Here is a 21,289-nt window from a genome sequence, read left to right as displayed (position 1 = left end):
CAGTCAACATGGAAAAGTAATCGTATAAGTGCACTGTATGAGATTTCATTTGAAACATGTTACGGTTAACGCCAATTAGGAACAGATCATTAACAAGAACGGTTCCTTTTTTCTCTTCATGCATCCATCTGCTTGGGATCTTGTCTATATGAATGTGGCCATCATTACAAGTTTGCTGCATGCTGGTTCTGGCATGGCAATGATATAGTCAGTGGAGCCGAATGCATACACTGCCCTGGAATCACCACAATAAAACATGCCATTTATAACATTACAGCTGTGTCTGCATCCAACATGATCTACTTCTTTAGAAGTCAGGAAGTGGTTCAGGTTTCTTGCCTTCTCTGAATAGCAGGTTGTCTGCCCGTAGTCTGTTTATCTCCTGTGGATTCAAGAAGAAAGGAGTCACATTGTTAGAAAAGCATCAAAAATAGTAAATACCTTCCACATATAAAATATTTGTCAAGCCAGAACCCAATAAAGATTTGTGTGACCTAAACTGGTAAAAATGATCCCATAAATGCATATTTATCAGAGTGTATATACTCAAGTAAGCACCAATTGATATGTTAAAAGGTGCTTTCCTAGATGTGTTGACAGTATATATATACATACACACATATATATATATATATATATATTTGGGGTGCATTCAAGTAACTGTCCAGACTTACTTTATGCTGTTGCAACCAGTTATTCCCCAATGCCATCAGAGGAAGTGAACCAGATTTATCTGTTGCAACTGGCACCAGACCAGGGGTGTCGAACTCAATTTAAATCGTGGGCCGCATCAACATAATGGTTGCCCTCAATAGGCCTGTAAGACTATATAAATGTATCTAATCTTTACCATAATTGCCTCTGCGTTCGATTATCACTGGTTTTAGTAATAACGTAATACCTAGATCTGAAAGAAGAAGTCTAGGAAATGGCCTGGTGGGCCGGATTCGGCCCCTGGGCCTTGAGTTTGACACATGTGCACTAGACAGTGATCACTGACAGAGTTCATTCCCTACACCAGTGGTTCTCAACCTGTGTAACCTCAGGACCCACATTTGCCATTGGTCAAAAGTTGCACTGCAATGGAACACATGGCATTGCAGTACCACACGTTCTGATGCGGGCAATAGAACTGTGGGTGGGAGATGCGTTTGGGTGACCTAGTACTCGACTAGTGTGAATAGGCCCTCAAAAACACTGACAGACACACACAACCACAGACATTAACACACAATTTTTTTAGAATCCACCAAGTCTTCCTATCTTACAAGAACTGGAGTGGATCCTCAGCCTGGGGTCCAGTGTGGGCTGCTGTGCTGCAGCTCCATCATTACGTGCATCCACTTGTACAGCTCCTTTGCACACCCTGCAGAGGTACCGGGAGCCAGAATGTTACATCACTCTGGTTCAGACACCTTTACAGGAGATGCAAGGCAACTGTAAGCAGTACATGTATGGATGGAGCTCCCTCATGACAATAGCCCCAGCCCACCCCACCTTAAGCTGACACTCGGCACCGGACAGCATATTTTGAATGGCTGCTTGGTGCAAGAACTGACTAGGGGGAGGCTGATGAGCCTGTCACCTAGAAAAGTGGAAGGCACACAGGGACCCACTGAACACAGGGTCGCGACCCACTTTTGGGTCACGACCCACCAGTTGAGAACCAATTCTTTTTTGTACATCTATTATTGTGTTATGTTGCATATTAAAGTGCGATAGAGCAACACAATAAATTTGAATGGTCTGCCAAAGCATCACAAATGGACCTTTTAACAAACCTGAACTTTTTTCAAGTGCAGCAACAAACACAAAGATGGTTCGCATAATGATGCAAAATCAGTGGAAAAGCAAAGCACCTGAACATATGACAACAATGCACATTGACACAAAATGTAAACCATGTGAGCTGACATGCATTTCAATGGTTTCACTCATCAGGCAAAATGCATAAGTAAGACTGGGCCTTACATTTCTATACTGGAATCCACCTACACGCATTAATCTGAGGAGTGCGTCATACCTCAATAAGCTTGTTGTTGTCCTTTTTCAGCTTCACTAGATACTGAATTTTCTGTTGTGGATTTTGATGTCCAAGTAGTTTCCCGTTTTCTTCCACAAGAGATGCAATATGCCTTCTTAACAATTCGGACTCCTGCAGGGAGGAAATTGAAAGTCTCATTGAGATTCATGAATTTTATGTTTATCAGGACGATCCAATTAAATAAAAGCGCCTTTGAGAATGAGATTTGGTTATATTAATATTTATATCCGCGTCCTAAAGAAGCTGCATCAACTTTAGTAGTGATATTTATTCTATGTTCTGAAGATAATGTTCTAACATATAAATAGTAATAGGCCTTTATTGTCATTTATGACTTTTTAATGGATCTGTTCATTTCCGCAGACATCTGTCTCCCGCTGTGAGGTGTATGCTTTGAACACTATGTAACCAGAGACTACAGGGGACATTTCCTTAAATATATAGAACCAAGCTTAACAAAGCTCCTAACCCTTCCTCTTAAAAATAGGAAAATATTATACTTTCTGTATCACTGTTGGGGAGTCTGACAACCATCATACAGATAGTTGGGAGGTGAGGGATCACCCATAGAGAAACACAGGCAAGGGATCACCCATAGAGAAACACCGATAAAATTTAAGGTAACACCTATTTTGACATATAGAAGTCCATTTAGTAGATTTAAAAAAAAAAAAAAAAAACAACACAGGTAGCTCATGTTACACATTAGCACACTATGCTAGATCTTAAAGTCAATATAGGGAGCTCTTAACTCCACAACAGAGGGGATGATCTCAGACAAAAAACAGCATGATCAGTTTTAATCATGGATGTGTTTATTGCTTGTATGATAATGATGTTACCTACGACTATAAAATAATGCAAATGCTTCACTTGCATACATACAGGAAATGTTCCATTTTTCTCCCCATTACGCTGCATTTACACCTAAGCGACACCTACTGTGTGCATTTTTATGAGGCGATTGTGGCATATTCATGTGCAAAAATATGGAGGTACCGCAGTCACCTGCCGCAGACAGCAGAATATTTGGGAAAAAAAAAAAAAGGTATATCTCTGTTCTCCCCGATAAGCGTCATGAAATTGAGGGCAAATAGGAAACAAAGTTGAAACTGCTCTGTCCACCTTCACCCCTGATAAAAACACACTACACCACCCTGAGGAAAACAGGAAAACTAAATGTGCATGCTCACATGCGCAGTAGATAAAAACAAGTGCATCAGCAAATTGAAGTCCCAGCCTCTTAATGAAATGGGAAATTGAAATAAATTCAGTCAAACTCCACATAGAAAGGCATTTAGCCAAACAGGAGTCTAAAAGCACACAGCCAAAGTAAAATAAAAAAGGAGGGAAAAAACACCCAACCTTATAAACATGAGGTAAATGCATTTTTTACTCATGACTCCACGGCCCTGTTCCTGACATAACAGGAATCCCTAAATAATACTGGCCTGACCGTTAAATGATGAAAACGGGAACACAGGACGAAGCACCAGTACTGAGACCAGAAATGACCTGCTTCGTGACAACTAGAGAAACTCCCAGGATTCAACCTATCTGGCATGAATCTCAGTTTTGTTGCCTAGCTAGAGAAACTTTCAGGATGGGAGGAGTGGCCCCGCCTTCATCCTTACCCCTGCTCTCTTGCATACCCTGTACTATATATTCCTACTCTCTCTTCCATTTTGGACCACATCATTAATGCCCCTTTCTGATTTTCTCAGACCCACCCAGTGAACCTTCATACACCGGACAATATGCACAGTATGCCCATTAAATCTCCTGGCCCATTGCCCACAGCCTAGGACATGTGCGGATCAGTCATATGCCCCAAGTAGGGAAATGCTCAGTGTATGCATCAGATCTTATATCCGTCATTGTACTCCATGTGCAAAAAAAACCTAAAACAAATAAATGACAGCAGGCATTGCATGTAGCAAGATGCTTAAGGCCCAATATCTTATTATATATGAAGTGTAAGTAAGGGTGTGCAGATTACAGTAACCCAAAGCAACAGATTTCAGTGAAATACATTTTTGATCCATTGTTGTGAATCTCTGTACTTTTCTAGGACTTTCTAAATGAGTCTAGAAGTTCACAGAAAACAGGAGCAGCATGTCAAATTTTGATATGCAAATTGGCTCTAAAAAATACCGTATTGTTATCACTTGTCTTATTACCTGTAACTTTTTCTCAGTCTCTTCATTCTTTGTTTCCAGCTGAGACCGAATGTCCTCTTTCTCCTGGAAGGCCTTAAGTTCTAAAGCTCTTGTTCGGTCAATTTCCTTATGCAGCTCACTGAGTGACTTTTCTTTACTCCTCAGCATGTCCCTAGTCTCGTCTAGCCTATATAGATATAAAAGAAAACCAGAGAGCTACAAGACAACCCAAACATAGAAAACTAGGCAACAACATTTCAGGACAGGACTATGGAAGCTGGTGCTGTCCACTTGATCACCTCTGAGTTGTTGATCTGAAAAAAGAAAGCAGCCAGTGAAGCGTTAGGCCACTTGATGCGTGCATATATGTTCTGGGGCCAGCTCCTCACCAAGTACTGAGGAATGATGGCAGCTCTCTTTTCTGGCAAGTTCCTTTTAAGGCTGAAATGATTTTCTAAATAAATGAGAAACTGCCATGTGCCTGAACATTTATGATACGTGCCAAGCTAATATTAAGCAAATACTCACAAAATTTTTCCAAGTATACTTTGTATCGTTGGACACACTGTACATGTAAATGCTTCATGTGAGATATTAAGATATCAAGTTACCCTGAGAGCTATTCCGGTGGTAGCATAGCTGTCAGAGGATGTATATAAACTGGAGATGCAAGCCAAAGCTTTAAAAGGTTTCTAAACCCTAGAACAAAAATGGTAATATATTGCAGCTTACCAGTCCTTATGTGGTGGCTGCATTCCCCCCCCACCCCTTCTTTTTCACTTGCTGATCGTACCAGTAACAAACTTCCAGTCCTAGGTTGACAAGCCCCTGGTGATGGCATATAGAGTTGATGACAGGTCCTCTTTAGGGAGACATCAGGGGCTCTAAACAGTCTCAACATGCTGTGATCTCGTTTAAACTCTCCGATTGCCATGACATATTCTATAAATCACTGGCTATCTGGAAATGGTACAGCCATGACATGCAGTTATCTTCGAGGCAGTGAAAGGGTGAAGAATTTAGTCAAAAAAGACACATAAATCTCAAATGGACTGCAAAGGTTAATTTTCGGCTATTGCTATTAAAATTCTCATGTGCAGTTTTAGCCTTACTTAGACCAATAGCCAAACTTACTCAGCTTGCATTTTCAAAAGTTGCTCAGATGTTCGACCCTATTGTAGAAAAAGAAAACCGTAAGACTTGACATAAACAGCTAAACGTAGAACACGGTCAGATGAAGTTATAAATCTACTGGGTTAGCCATGACAGGTATTGTTTTTCAAGTAAATTAACAAATGTTCAATAAAACTAAAACTCAGCAGGATAACATTTTAGAAGCCATAAAAAGAAACTCCATGTGTGGTATAGGACCATACAAAAGATATCTATGACACTAAACTCCTATTTGTGATGACCATTTCCTTCCAAGAGTTCCCCATCTATTACAGTTATTTTATGTATTTATATTATTAGCTGGCATGTTGGCAACTGGCAATGCAGTTGGGTAATATTTTCTGGAGTGGGATGTTATATCACCAAAGGGCTTGGTTCATACTAGAAATAGAGCAAAGCAGCAGAAAAGCAACCTCACAGGCTACATTCCCCTGTACTACATTTACATTTTAATATAGTTATTATTATAGTGGAACTATAGTCAAAGTTTTATCTTTGGACAGCATGGGACAAAGCTCAAGCTTCTAGCATCGTATTTTTCTGCTTCCTGTCCCAGTGAGGAGTTAAAGAAATAACACCTTTGATGGTAGTCACCAGGATAGTCACCCATCAGGAGATTTCCACTTACCTCTAATTCTGGGGACAACTGTCAAGAGTGGGGTTTCCATTTACTTTCTGTCTCAGTGACAACTGGGTAGATCTCCAAAACAGGGCTACAGACACAAATTTATAATCCAGCAGAGGTACTAAAGTATATCTAAGGCCAAAACTTTTTTTTAGGACAGAATAGGGTAAGGTTAAAACTGCTGCCACTTTTTATTTTAACCATCTGTGTCTCTAGGGAGATTTCCCATTACTTCCTGTCTGTAGGCTGAAGTACTGAGAAGGATATCATCTTTGGACTCATTCAATAGGTACAATGGTGAGTCCCATAACATATAGCAAGCAATCAGTAATACATTTTGGGACTACAGTAATCTGAAATTGGATTGGTAGCCATGGGTGTTTTTGCACAGTCCAATGTGTTTGACTTCTGTCATAGAGCAGAAACAATTCAGAAATGACATTCAGCAATTACCTTTTCTAGCCGTTCAGAAACTTCTTTTTCAATTTCTTTCTTCAGATCAAGCATGTCAGATTTTGAATGTTCATTGCTGCAATCATGAAACAGAGAATAGAAGACTGTAAATAAACTGCAGTCAAGGTGTTTGCCATATACAGAACTGAAACAACTCTGTTTTAGGGCCCTGCACATGAGCACAATGGAGGTATAAATCGGACTTCCCTCTGAACATTGCCAGTCTTTCCTGCAGCCTGCCATCAGTGGGCTACCTGTAGGAAGACTCTACACCCTGGTAAGATTTATTTAGATACAAATAAAAATCGTAATGGGGCTAAAGCAGTACAGTGCAGTGTGAGATCTTTAATGAATCAAACTGGCAACATGGAGCCAAGTCAGATTAAAGCCTAAATCTTCTCTACCAAACCTTTTTAGCTCAAGTTCTTAACCCTTGCAGTGCAGGAGTAGCCCACTGTGAGGGTATGTTTTTTTTTAACATTCTCAGAGTTCTTCTTTAGAACTCTAAGTTCAAACAACTGGTCAGGCTACATTCCCTGTACTATATTTACATTTTAATGTTAGAGTCACAATGGTGACATATCATCCCACTCCTCAAAGTCACAACGCAAGGGTTAATTGCTTGTTTTATCTAGAGGGCTCAAATAAAGCAGATATACTCACCCAATACTTGTTCCCTCTAGGATGCTAGACCAGTCCCTGCAGCCTAATGACTGCCAACCTTAATCACATCTAATGCAGGTCCATCGACTTGCATTAAACCTGACGATGCCGAGGGAAATTCCACAGCTGGAGCTGAGAGGAAGAAAGCCGAGTGCCAACCATTGCGGGACCGAGGATCAGGAAAATATTTCTTAAACCCCCTGGACAAAAACGAGCAGTTAACCCTAGGGTAGCCCCACTGCAAGGGTAAGTTTTTAAAATGCCTGTAGTTCCTTCTTTAAAGCAGACCTAAATTAAAAATGTTCATATGCAGTGATTTTAACCCCTTTGTGACCGCAACACAACTTTCTAAAACGCACTGTAAAATGCCAAATTAATGTTATTTAACTGTAAAGCTGAGACCATGGAATACACAACAGTGTATTTTCCTTGTTCTCCACTAGTGAAATCAATTATATGTATGATGCACTTTTCTGTTCTACAAGTTTAAGACTATCTATAGTCTGTTTATTAATGTTATACCTGTATGTGGGTTTATGGTGAGATGTATCGATTCGCCCCGCGGCATGGGGACTAGTTTTAACCGCTGTTTGTATATTATATAATTGTAATTTGTATTAATACAAATGAAGTTTTAGCTTACATTAGGTTGGTTGCTGTACTGAGCACTTACAATAGAAGTGGCTAAACCATGAAAAAACTTGGGGCTTTTTTTAAGGGGTGTGGTACATTTATTTAGATGGTGGGCCTACCATTTGTATGTAAATCTGCTGAAGGGAACCAGTTCAGGTTGGCCGATACTCCTCCTGAACAGGGATCATGTAATTAAACGTACTTGTAGGCTGTAGAGGACCATAGAAGTGCCTGTTGTAGGCCTCAACTCTAAGGCCAGGTCACCAACTCATCTTAGCAAGTACTCCATAGTATAGCTTGAATGGTGCAGGACTAAGAAATTCCCTTATTATTTCAGCTAACATTGTAGGATAGTTTTTATAGCCAATGTCATAGAACAAGCTATTGTTACATACCAAATATTTTCCCCTTTTCTGTTTTTTAGTTGGATTTGTAACTCCGTGCATTGCCCCTGCAAATTCTGGATCTCAAGACGAAGGTTTTCTGTTTCACATAACTGAGTCTAAAACATAACAGAGGCAGCAATTCATGTTAAAGGATTTTAAGTAACAAAAAAAAAAAATTAATATTCAAGTTTCATCAGATGGGTCCTTGTAGTAACAGGTATTGTGACATTATAAACGTAAGCCACTTTCATAGAAAGTAGGGATGTTCAGATACTTGGCATTTTCATTAGAACTACCAGGGTTGCAGCTGGGACCTGGCTCTGGTGCTCCATCACTGTCCTGAAATCATTAGTCTGTATTGTTTTAGAAAAACTGTCACATGACAACAAAAATGTATCAGAACTTGTATCTGTGAGTACTTGGACATGTATCAATACTTTTAAAAAAATAATATCGGTGTATCCCTTATATTTATTAATTAAAAAAAAAAAAAACAAAAAAAAAAAAACACATTTAAAACAGAGATGTAGAAATCCCAGGAGCTCCGTGTGCACCTTACAAATGACAGCTGCCTCCTAACTTTTGAATTTTTCTCTAGTCTAGTCTTGGAGCTGGAAAAGTATCTGTACTTGTACCGAGTACTGTACTTGGTATTTGAACATCCCTAATAGAAAGGGATGTAAAGTGTTAAAATATTACAGATTATGCAATGTCTCCATTTCATATACTATTGGTGCGCCATGGAGTTCTAAACTGACAGCCATGTTCAGTTATTAAAGGATGAATACCTTAAGTCTGATTATCTCTTCGTTTTTGGACATTCTTTCCTCGTTTAATTCCGTTATAAGCTGCTCCAAGTGTGAATTTTTATTGACAAGACGTGCCAGCTCATTGTCAAATGGATTTCCTACTGGCGTTTTTGGAGTCTATATTAAACATTAAAAAAAAAAAAAAAAAAAAAGTTAGTTAGTGTTAGGAAAGTGAGAACTTTTGTTTTTCCTCTTCCGTTTGCTCTTGTCCCTGTAACAGCTGTAGTCTAACCTAGTTGCATGTTAAAAAAAGGCCTTTTTGCATTGTGTGGATTGCTTGGCTTAATGGTCAAAAATATTAAAAAGTATGGGCATCTCAAAAGGTGCCAAAACTGCAGATTTCCACTGCTGACCATATGGCAATGTCAGCCTGAAATGAAAGTAGTATTAAACTCTCCAACCTTTTTTTCAATAATGAATCCAGATCAAACAGATATACATTGCAAAGTAGTTCTTTATATGTTTGACCGAGCACTTACAGTCCTAATGTTTCTGAACAACTGGTTCCAAATCTCTCAGCTAAGCTTCCCTGAGCTACCTGTAGAGACACACACAGCTTACTAGCACACACAAGGGTGACTGCATAGCAGTCTGCTTGAGAAAGGAGTCACTCTAAAACAGGAAGTCAGGACCAGTGCTCAGGGAAAAAGCAGATTCTGCAGGAAACTAAAACTTCTACACCTCAAGAAGCAGTATCTATTGGAAGTGCTTTACCCAGCATTTGGAATAGCTGTAAATCCTTTTGACTAATATTGAAGCTTACCTGTACTTGGATGTGGTGGCTGCATTACTTTTATATGTTTCCCTTATTTTACCTAGTAATCCTATGAACAACACTTCCTGTCCTAGGGTGGTTGCGCTCACTCACCTCACTTTAGACACACAAGCTGGACTTCAACCTCCCTGGCGGTCTGATTATCTCAGTATTTTCTCTCTTTTTTTACTTCTGAATTTCCCGCCGGTTCCGCCACCTGCAACGCGGGTGCTCGCAAGGGAAGAAACCCGGAGGACGGCATCGGCCAGAGGAGACAGCGGGGCTCGTAGGGACAAGGTAAGTGACGCACAGTGTAATCCAGAGTGTGGCCTGGGGGTTACCGCTTTTGGTACTGAAAATTAACCCCGAGTCACATTCCGGATTACCGCCAGGAAGATTAAAGTCCATCTCCACCTTTGTAAGTAATTAGAGGTGCAGTGATGATGTATACATGTGCACATTTTTAGGACTCGCATTGCAGGCTTTCCTAAATTTAAAAAAATAACTTTTTACTAGGCCTGAATCCTAGAAATGTAAAATTTTCTCCACAGGAAATTCCATCTGACACTGGGGATTGTAAAGCAGGCTGTACCCAGATGCCCCCCTCCTTGTGATTCTGTGTAACATAATCACTAAACACCAGCTCTGCCTTTACACACAATACACTGTCCAGGAGGGGGGGGGGTTGCCACTTGTACTTGCTAAATAATGTTCTTGGCATGAAAAGGGGAAACTAATGCAGCCACGGCATCAAAGGACTGGCAAGTTGCAATTGATTACATTTTTGTTCTTGGGTTTAGGTATTCCTTTACGAACTTTCTTATTGACAGAAATAGTGTAAGTACATAGCATAATAATTTTGTACACTCCATCCATAACTAAAAGGAAAAGAATCAAATAAGTATCCATTTCTTTTACTTATGAAAACCAAACTCCAAAAAAAGTCAGTCACTTCTAAAGTGTCATGATTTTTTCCCCTATTAGTTTCTTTGGAGCAGGATTATACAGAGGGCACTACAGGCATCTTCTATTGCTTAGAATAGAGGGTGATGTGAAGAGAAGGGACATATTTGAAGGACCATTATTTTAAAAGTGCATTAACATACAATGCCTTGCCCCTTTGTTAGGGCAGACAGTCCGGCAACAACTGATAACGAAGATCTGCCAGCACAGTACAGACAGGGTTCAATATAGTAAACATTAACTCCCCAGTATCCTGTTTAACACACACAACTTCAAACTTCAGTTTTACTTTAAAAAGTCAGATGCTAAACAGCATTTTTTTAAATCTATTTTTTTTTTCAAGTTAAGTGAATGAGAACTTGTAACAAATATAAAATAGGTGTTATCCCAGTTTTGGCTGCAGAAGTGGAAAAGTGGAAATACATTTTAAGTAAATCTGCATAATTAGCCAACATGAGTAATGGTGGCAAAAATTTAATTGTCGGAAGGCTACCCGTAGAAGCACAGCAGGGGATCCTCTGTTGCTGTTGGGTGGTTTTATTCCTTCATCATCAGTCTCTGGCATTTCAAGCACCTGTAACTGAAAACAGAAAAATCGGGTTACTGTGCTGTATAAAAAAACAAAAAAACAAAACAAAAAAAAAAACAAAAAAAAAACATAGTTGGCATTTCCCAAACAGCAATACTCTAATATTGAAAACTACAGGCAACCATTGTTTTTACTTCCTAGCAAAAGACAAAATAGGAAGCGAGCGGTGCTTATTCCAAAGTAAATGGAAATCTGCACTGAGCCGTGCGGGTGAAAGTACTCGTACGCCGACAGGATGGATCCTGCCTGCGTCCGAGCCAGAAAACACGCACCCCTACGAACCTGCACTTGAGGTGAGCATAGGTGGGGTGTACGGCCGCGTAGTCCCATAGAGAAGGACGGGGGCTGCGTAATAATCACACGCACCTGTCCTTCCCGGGGGCTGCTCGATACGGCCCTGCACGCAGCACGGAGCTGTACGTGCGGGCAGATTACAGCGGTCAGCGCTTACTTCCTGTAGTAATGTAGTAGGTGGCGGGGGAAGCAGGTGATTAAAACATCAGGAATTGCCGGATACCTATAGCTGCTGGGGATCAGCAGCACAACAGAATTGTAATACACAAGTTGCTAGAAAGGGAAGTGTACATCATCCTCTTTTACAGGTTCGTTGTAGTTTATTTAAAAGCACTTAGTGACAGGATTCACCTTAATCAAAAAAGTGTGCTACCAAGAATACCCATGCATAAGTACTGCGAAGATGGGCATTTCTGTCAACCACAGGCTTTTACATGCACCGTCTAAGATACAAGGGCATTTTCAATAGGACATGCTGCATCCAGACAAACATGATGCAATGCAAAACAATTCAAACACAGCCTCAAAACTGCCACTCACACCGCGTCATTGAGGGTAAATAGGAATCTGCTGACCCACGTTTGATATGAATTTCACAGCACGCATCAAATTCAGGTAAGCAATGTCCATGTGCACAAGCCCTAAAACCTCTTGGCAACACATTGGTATTAACAAGTCGGGTTACCTGGTTTGTTAGTTCTGTAATCAATTGTTCTTTTATGAGCAATTCCTCTTTTTGGTCTATAAGCAATGCTTCTTGTTTATTAAAGGCTTCAGTTAACTTGCCAAGCTGTTCAGTTGAGTGAGCCAAGTCATCACATAAAAGTTCTCTCTGTTATCAAGTTCAAAGCAAAAATATTAATAAAAGCAATGCTATAACAAAAGTTCATTACTGTATTGTTTCATGCACAAGGCAATTATCCACCAGGTGGAAATTGATATGACAGATTAATAAAAGGTTACTTAGCAAAGCTTACCTCAATGTTGTCAGCCGACTGCTTCCTTTCCAAGCCTTCTCTCAGTTCCTCAATTAGTTTCTCTTGCTCTTCTAAAACAGTTTTACCCTCTTCTTTTGCAGATAAGGCAGAACTGTATTTACCCTACAAAAATACAAATAGCTTTAAATCAGACACACCGTTCCTAAGTTTACATACTGATTTTTACACTGGACTTTACAAATCCAAACTCTGACTCTATAGCTAAAGATGCAATCTGTATAAAGAGGAAATGTGCATGGATGTCTATAACGGAATTAATTCAAAATAGTCAGAAATGATAAAGAGGATGATGAAGAAAGGCTTACATAGAAACCCCAGCATCATACAGTATGGAAATTGCTCATGCTCAGGACAATTTAAAATGAATGGAACACAAAGTAAGGAAAATTCAGTCAAAAGCATTGGATAGTAGAATTGTGCACATACATTGAGATCTTCTAATTCTTGTGTAAGAACATCTATAGACTCCGTTTTGTGTAAGAGGGTTGTTCGTAAGCTTTGGATTTGGTTCATAAGATCAGTCATGATTTCCTGCAACAGAATAAAATCTTAAAGATTTTCAATTTCACTGTATGTACAAGTTTATACACAAAATTAACGTGTAATAGTTACTGCCAACTTAAGATTAAATGAAGATTTCAGAAAAACAAACAACCTACTATTCCAGTGGCTTTACATGCTGTTAAAAACATTGTTTTCTTTAAAAGTGAATGGCTGGATTAAAATGATACTTTCTTTATGCTTTTTACCCAACTAGTGTTCAGTAAGGCCATTATCACACGGAGGGACCAACAGTGAGATACAGGAAGGGATAGGGCAATGAGTGCCTTTAAATCCAAAGTCTGTGTGTACAACTGAGCTCCCTGGTCTCAGTGTTGTCGTGGCACTGAGACAGCCATAGAAAAAACGACATGCAACCACCTCTAGGTGCCTGGATTTCACGCTTGCTGGTGGTTTATAATTTTTACAAAGAGCAAAGCTTTACTTTTAAATTTCCATGTAAAGTTCCCTATACCCTGTTTAAAATGAATATGAAAAACACATATACCTAAAAAGGAAAACACAATTTATATTATGTTCGCATATGAAGTGTGTTAAGAAAATGTGTGAAAACCATCACGGCCCCCTTGAAACTAGGCTTTGAAACGAATTCCTCGGCATTGGAAAACACCCCAACCACCGTCGGTCAAGGAATGGCTCTCCCGAGTGGAACAGGTAACAAACATGGAGGAGCTCATCTGCTCCTGCAAAGACGATATGCCTCGCTACCTACAGACCTGGACGGCTTGGCATCTGTTTAAAGAAACTAGGCCTTTACCTGTTTGGCCTTTCTACAAATCCAGGCCTTCATGTTAGAAGGAAATATAACAATTTTATTTTAGGAATTTGGCAGCATCATTGGACACAAAGGGAACGCATACCTTATCTGAACCACATTTTTTCTCAAGATCGGTAATGATTTCTTTTGAAGCAGTCAATTGGAGTTCATGAGTTTGTAGCTCTGTGATCTAAACAGGATTATAATGCAATCATTACATTATGTAGCATTTTCGAAACATTGCACATTGAAAGTGTGTGTCCTGTTTCTATCAAAAGAAGATCAACAATCTGGATATTATTGCAATATGCCTTCTAGAAAACAATGCAAAAGTGGTAAAGTCAGAAAGTTCACTCAGTTTATAAGATCTTCATAATACCATACAGAATAAAACACACCTTTTTAATAGGAGGAGTGGACTTCCAGAAGCAAGGTGCAAAAGAGAAAGCCAAGCCCACCAATGCAAGTATATAGTAACAGACCTCGATGACCGAGGTCTTATAAGGCACAAGTTAAGCTGTACAGCTTTTTCTGCTATCCAAGTTTAAGAAGTTCTAGTGTAGGGTAAGAAGTGGAGAGACATCAGTAGAAAGAACATTATAAGAGACTGATTGGAGTTGTGTGGGAGAGAAGAAAAGGTGAGAGAGAGGGAGTTAAGTGACCCTTTTTCTGCCATATTTACAGTTGTCCAACATCCTTTAAATTTTCTGCTAGTTAAATGATAAAGTGCTGATTCCATCACTTTTCAGGTTTCAATGTCATCACGCACCCCAAATAAATTTAACTTTGTTTGTGTTTTATTTCTTCATTATGGTGGGTTAATGGCTTAAAATTGTCATGTCATAGTTCATAACATGACATGGTTCCCGCAGACCACAGTTTAAGTTTTTGCTGCTGCAATTTTCTTTCCCCAAGAACAGTAATGCTCAATAAATGGCCACTTTAAACAAGTCCCAAACCTGGGTTTTCAGGTATTACTTGTAACATAAATTAAACGTTTTCCAGTCCTAGAGTCTAAGTACACATATGGTCTTTCCTTATGGTGCTTTTGACAAAATACTTGAGGGGGAAAAGCAGCAGGCTCAACCTATTGTTCCATATGGATATGGCCGTACTGCTTGTTAAAATAACAGCAAGCAAAAAAGGACACCTAGTGAAACTCAGAGCAGAGATTAATCTTGTTTTTCCACTCAACACTGATGTGTACATACATTTTCCCTTTGCCTGCCCCCTCCCCTCCCCCCCAGCTTTTTAGCCAAATTCAACTTGAGAAGAAACCATCTGTGTGCACAGACACGTCCTAAAGAGTCAATACAAATGGCTTTACCTGCAGCTCACATTGAGTTGTTAGCTCCGAGCACTGTTTTTTGAGGTTCACATTCTCTTCCAAAACTCTCAAAAGCTTTCTATAAAAGAAAAAAAAAAAGAATTATAAGGACAGAACATTACAGTTATAAAGGATCCATGGTTACAGAGGCAACCTCAGCAATAGTTAAGGTAATTGTCAATACAGGGGAGCAGTTAACTCCTTTGTACAGCACCCAGCTTAATCTACATCTGAAAGCTGCATTTGAGAAAGGGGGGAAAAAAAAAAAAAAAAAAGGTATGTTCCTATCACTGTGTTGACTGTCCATTCCTGCTCTCCATGTCTCTCTGTTGCCTACAGAGTATGGTGAGGGAAAATAAAGTAGGAGGAGGCAGACCACACAGCAGAAGTCACCAGTTTACTATTTCCTGCAGCATCCAGTTTTTAAGGTATGCAAGATGGTTTACAGTAGTCCTATCTTTGCATGAGGCGGTGGATATCAGTGGCTGAAAAAGCTATAAGTGCGCTTCACTCATATAATGAAGTCTCATTTTATTTACTTGGAGTTGTTTTCTTTGTCTTCTTCCAGTTGAGATTTCAAGTTTTGTCGGTGCTCTTTTTCTGTCTCAAGAAGCTCCAAAAGATTCTGTTAAGCAAAAGGTAGGCAGGCATTATTTTAAGCAAATGTTTGCTCTATTTCATGAAAACTGTACTCCTAGACATGAGAGGATTTAAAAATCAACGGATAGATTGAGCAAGTATATCTATTGTTTTGGGCACTAGCGGTTAAAGAATCTGGTAGCAACGGAACTGTTTTTTTCTGTATTCTTTTTTATTTTATTTTCACTACCTGCAATTGCTTCCCTTGATTGTAAACTGGAAACTTTTCTTCAACCCACTTCAAAGCCATATAAACATGCATGTCTGGGAGATCTGGCGGGCCTATTGCCTTCGATGTTTGTGACCAGCTTTAAAGTAAACTTGCACTGAAAATGATGTGGAGGCTATCATAGTTGATTTATCCTGGCTGCCATACAAATCCAGTAACTTCATTGCTTTTAGAATCACTGACAACATGCATGCAGATAAGCAGGTAGGTCTTAACTCTGACTTTACTTACAGCATGTTTGTTCAAGGTCAGTATTCAAATCTGTGATGGCCAGACAGCCAGATGTTCTGGAGGTAAGCAAAATTATATTTTAATTTAATGGGGAGCCTAGATGGAAAAGTTAGTTTGTGTCATATACGTCCTGGATACTCCACCAATGATAGCTCCCTGCCATAAGTCCTTCCTTTTGCAGCCCAGCAGGGAGTTTTGGGTGAACCTCTGGTTAAACTACTACTACTACTTCTAGTAAACTGCAAAAAAAAAAAGCCAATACAGACGTGTAGTCGATAGAGCTCAAACAAAGGGAGTATATGCATTCACAGTAAAACTGACCTGTTAAGCAGGTTCAGGCCCTACAAGGCGGAGGGCATACCTATGGCTAAGCAGATAGAAAATTGGTATTAGCATAAATGCCTGGGGGGCGAGGATGGGGGTGTGCTCCAGGCTGGGTCATTTTAACAGTCACAATAAACATGCAGACCTGGTAATTTAAATCCAAGGATCCTACCAGTTGAGAGCTTGAGAGAAACAAGGAACCATTAAAAAACCAAACCCCACACACACTTTGATTGGGCTAGCCCTTTTAAGAACTTTCATGACTAAAATACTTCCCTTCTGACCTCTTTCAATAAAGAAAACATGGAAAAAATTAAATTAAAGCATACCTAAATTGCCATAAACACAACATGCATCACAAGGTCAGATTTCCCTCTTTAGCTACCCAATCCCCCAAACCCAGGTCATTCTGTATATTGACCCAGCTTCATAGATTGAAAGCCTCACCATAACCCTTCCATCCTTCAAAGCCACAATCCTCAGTTGATAGGTCACTAGCACCTCTCCCAAGCGTGCGCCACAGCCTGTGTGCGAGAGCTGCAGAGACATGCTAGTGACAGGGCAGTCAATAGAGGGTAGGGGGCAATAGCAGGTGGACACAGGCATCCAACATACTCAGAAGTGTTGGAATAGGATTACCGTTAAATTAATCACAGCTTTGAAAACCTCAACCTTGGTGAGTCTAAAGGGGGGATGGAGAAGGATCTTACACCAAGTTCGGCTTTCACTGTTTCGTTTTCACGTTTGCCGTCAGCAAGCTCTTGTTTTAGTTGATCAATTTCGAATTTCATGACTTCTTCCAGATTATCATAAGCATCTTGTAGTGATCGCTTCTCCTCCAATAAGCTTTCATGCTCCAGCCTAATTTATTGAACAGAAGTAAAACATCTTTTGTTATCAGTTCATATCTCAGCTTCTGACCATTTGTTGTTAACAAACAATATTTACATTAATTAAACAAATCAGCAGTGGCTCCTATAGTAATCAATTAGTAGAAAACAAATGTTAATCCCCACAAGGTAAGTGCGGATATTGGCTAGTTTATAGAATGTTTTAACCATGAAAAACTAATTGATTCCACAACTATTACCTCACTCTATGAAGTGTACTTAAGCAATAAAACAGCTCCCCACATAGATATAATGCATCTTTACCCATAATAAAGCATTAAGACTAGAGATGCACCGATAGCGGTTACTACAGTAGTACGAGTACCGATATTTTTTTTTGGGTACTCGCAGGTACCGAATACCGGTGGATTGTGCCCTGGTTATCGGGTGGCGATCATGACCCGTCGCCCGGCTTCCTGATGGGCTGTGAAGCCGGTGTTCTAGTGAAAGAACACTGGCTTCAGAGGCTGCCTGACCAATAAGGAAGCTGGGTCATTATGTGCCGTCCGGCTTCCTGATTGGTTAGGAAGCCAGGCTGCTTAGCAACACGTGAAGTAGGCTTCCTAGCCAGTCAGGAAGCTGGTAGGCGTGTCGTAATCCCCCGCCAAGCTTCCTAATTGGAAAGAAAGCCGACTCCATGAACCTTGGCACTGACGGTCAGCGGGAGATCTCCCTCTGACCGGAAGTTCCGTTACTGGAGGCAAGTATCGGAGCATTTGGGTGAGTAAGAGTACTCGCCAAAATACTTGGTATCGGCACCGATACTAGTATCAGTGCATCCCTAATTAAGACCTATTATGAATGTGTTTTTACCCGGACAACTGTGTATACAAATATGAACCTAGGTGAAAAGAATTCTGGATGTATTTTAAAGGGGTGGCTTCGTATACATGACCCTGTAAAGTGGCAGGACAAAGTCATTAGGCATTCAAGGTAGATCCACCACAATACATCCCCAGCTGATACAATACTGCAGTAATCATGGTGCAGGAATAAAATGCATGTTCTCAAGCATCATACATAAATGTTCCGTTAGACTTACCGGTAACGGTATTTCTAGGAATCTTCCAGGACAGCAACCTGAGAGATGATTGGTTCCACCTTCTACAGGAAACACAATTAGCAAAACAGTTAAAAGCCCCTCCCCTTCCCCTCGCACCTCAGTTGTGATAAAATTAGACTACCACCCCAGTAAACGAGGGGACAATCCAACAATAATAGTATTTAACGCCTCGGTAAAACATTATCTGATCACACCCTCTCCCCACCTCCTCTTCCTTTTCCATTCTTCTCCCCCTCTTTTTACACCTCCTTCTGCTTCTTCCCCCCTCTCCCCCCCTTTTTTTTGTGTTTTGACCCCTCCTGTTTTATATAAGAATACATTTGGATCTTTCGATCAACCTACACAGGTTCCCATCTACGGTCGGGTCATATGGGACGCGTTGCTAACGCCAGCAAAACCTGATGGGTATCATACCTTGCGTATATCGCAACTTCGTTAAACATGATCCTGTTTGTACACTTACTTGTGTGTTTTATATGTCTTGCTTATGAGATCGAAACATAGGAATATTACTGGATCTACCTCCCGACCCAACCAGGTTCATGTCTGTGACCGACCCATATGAGACACATTGTTCCCGTCTATAAAACCTGAGAGGTTTCACTATGAATTCACATTGCAACTCTGTTAAACGTGATCCTGTTTATACATATACCTATATGTATGTATGTATGTAGGTTTTCTTTTGTGTTTTGATTATGGAACTGAAAAACTCAATAAAACTTTATTTAAAAAAAAAACAAATATGAGCATGTAAACTTCTCTATTCTGTAATGTTATTAATATTCGTGGTTCGTTTGGTACTCTTGGCTAGTAGTAGTCAGTCACATTTAAGAAGACTTGTTCTGTAAAGTTGTTGAAGGTGTTTCTCAACGTATCCAATCATCCTCTGAAGTTCTGTCAGGAACATAACCCAGCATTCACAGCCACATGGGTAACCCAGTCACCATGCAATGTGCCAAGGCAAATGCTGATTGTGAAGGCTTATGAAGCCACCCTTTTCCAATTACTTGATCTTTTCACAAACTTTCAAATCCTCCCACCATATTTTTGATCAACAGCTCTCAGAGTTTCCAGTGTGGCTATAAAAGCTGGTGTATGTTCCCGATAATAATTAGAACTGCTGAAGCTGCTTCGATACAGAGAGAAATATCTTTTACATTGCTGTAAAGTTCAGTAAAATGTAATACAAATGTAATAAAGTTCAGTAAAACCAATACAGCTATACTGCAGCAGTAGCAAACTCGGCCAAGTGTTAGCTGGGAGATTTTTCTTTTTCTTTCAACCCCAAGAAAAGAAAAATGACTTTAGGTAAACCTGTATTCCACTGTTAAAGACTAGAAGCAAATCTTGCCAGAAAAAATCTCTGCTGTGCTCATTTCCCAATTGGGATTCCTCAATTTAGGTAAGAAGCTCTGTTCACTCATGAACTCTTGTTCCAATAAGATGCCCTTTTAGCCCATGAGGAATTTTCATTCAACAGGGAGGTGGTAGGTGGAATTTACGTGGCAAATCGAGAAGCAATATAAAAAACCAGCATAAGGGTCACAGAGAGGGCTTTTTTGGTCAACAGTTAATATGAATAATAAACACCTTTTGGTGCCTGCTTCTAGCATTATGTTTTAGACAGCTAAATCACATTTTGCTCTAGAAACAGCAACCCCCCTATATCTAAAAGGGTGAATTATATATTGCTAGGGTTATAAAACAAAATGAACATGTCTTCCATTGCAAGCATGTACTGGCTTTCGCCAACCCATCCAAGCGTGCATACCTGACGTTGTCCAATTGCAGCTGCACATTTATGTGGCGGTCAGACAGTTCACTCATCTCCTTGTCTTGTTTTTCCTTGTATGAACTGTACTCCATCTTCACAGCCCGGAGCTCGCGGTCTGCAGACTGAAGAACTACACGCAGATCGTGGACCTCGCTTTTTAAAACTACAAAAAACAGGGTTTGGCCTTCAAAAGATACTATACATGACATCAGGATATAAAAACTAGGATTATACAGTAGATCTTGTTCAAGGTTTTCCTAATATTACAGTGCAGATTTTGTCGCAAACATTAATGGAAACTTTGATAGCAAAGAGTTAAATGATAGTTCACAGACTGCTCCTTAAAATGAATTTAACTGGAAGTGCATCTAAATACAAAACAGGTTTTAGTTTTGGATGGAGTGTGAGGGTTAGAAGAGTCAGGATTTTAATTTTGTTTGTGCCCCTGCTGAGGAGAATCACCTTCTCTATGTGTCCTGGTGACCACCAATAATAAAATTAAAAGGAGAATCCATTATTTTAGAGGTCAGAGGAAAAATTACTCAGATGAGATTTCCTCTTACTTCCGATTAGCTGTACAGGACAAGTAGTAAGGAAATCCTACACAATGGGACAAAGACAGCAGAAGAAAACTTGACAGGGGTTTAAGCAATTAAAAACCTACACTGCAAGTGTTAACTGCTCATTTGTTTTTAGGTGCTCAGAAAACCCCCCAAAAAACAAGTTATACTCGCCCAATCATTCGAGCCCGCTTGTTCTTAGACCGGTCCCTAGAGCCTCTCTCCCCATCCTCTGCAGTGGTCTAAGAATCCTTGTATAATCAAGTTCTATACATGTGTATAGACGTGAGGAACATTCCATTTGTGCAGTGGAGAAAGAGGCACGCGTCAGTGACCATAGAAGCAGGGAGTCGGCTCGGCAGTTCGGGTAAGTATATATATATATATA

At 40.0% G+C, this 21,289-nt stretch overlaps 1 protein-coding gene across 1 annotated transcript in view; it reads right to left on the bottom strand.

Moving 5' to 3' along the window:
• Window positions 1-276: 276 nt before the first annotated feature.
• Window positions 277-21,289, bottom strand: part of KIF15 (kinesin family member 15) — a 49,039-nt gene continuing 28,026 nt past the window's right edge. The window contains exons 15-30 of the mRNA XM_018567956.1: window positions 20,339-20,504; window positions 17,322-17,472; window positions 15,728-15,813; window positions 15,189-15,267; window positions 13,965-14,051; window positions 12,970-13,074; window positions 12,523-12,645; window positions 12,231-12,377; window positions 11,156-11,242; window positions 8,925-9,062; window positions 8,146-8,252; window positions 6,455-6,530; window positions 5,338-5,375; window positions 4,225-4,390; window positions 2,024-2,155; window positions 277-382 (exon numbers count right to left, since the gene is read on the bottom strand). Of these exons, the coding sequence (XP_018423458.1) occupies window positions 308-382; window positions 2,024-2,155; window positions 4,225-4,390; window positions 5,338-5,375; window positions 6,455-6,530; window positions 8,146-8,252; window positions 8,925-9,062; window positions 11,156-11,242; window positions 12,231-12,377; window positions 12,523-12,645; window positions 12,970-13,074; window positions 13,965-14,051; window positions 15,189-15,267; window positions 15,728-15,813; window positions 17,322-17,472; window positions 20,339-20,504 (1,763 nt within the window). The 3' untranslated portion in view covers window positions 277-307. The remainder of the gene's footprint in view (window positions 383-2,023; window positions 2,156-4,224; window positions 4,391-5,337; window positions 5,376-6,454; window positions 6,531-8,145; window positions 8,253-8,924; window positions 9,063-11,155; window positions 11,243-12,230; window positions 12,378-12,522; window positions 12,646-12,969; window positions 13,075-13,964; window positions 14,052-15,188; window positions 15,268-15,727; window positions 15,814-17,321; window positions 17,473-20,338; window positions 20,505-21,289) is intronic.

The sequence above is a fragment of the Nanorana parkeri genome, unplaced genomic scaffold, assembly GCF_000935625.1.
Source record: "Nanorana parkeri isolate BGI_ZX_2015 unplaced genomic scaffold, ASM93562v1 scaffold1121, whole genome shotgun sequence".
Taxonomy (NCBI): domain Eukaryota; kingdom Metazoa; phylum Chordata; class Amphibia; order Anura; family Dicroglossidae; genus Nanorana; species Nanorana parkeri.
The sequence above is the reverse complement of the archived record's forward strand: the minus strand, read 5'-3'. Positions and strand labels throughout refer to the sequence as shown.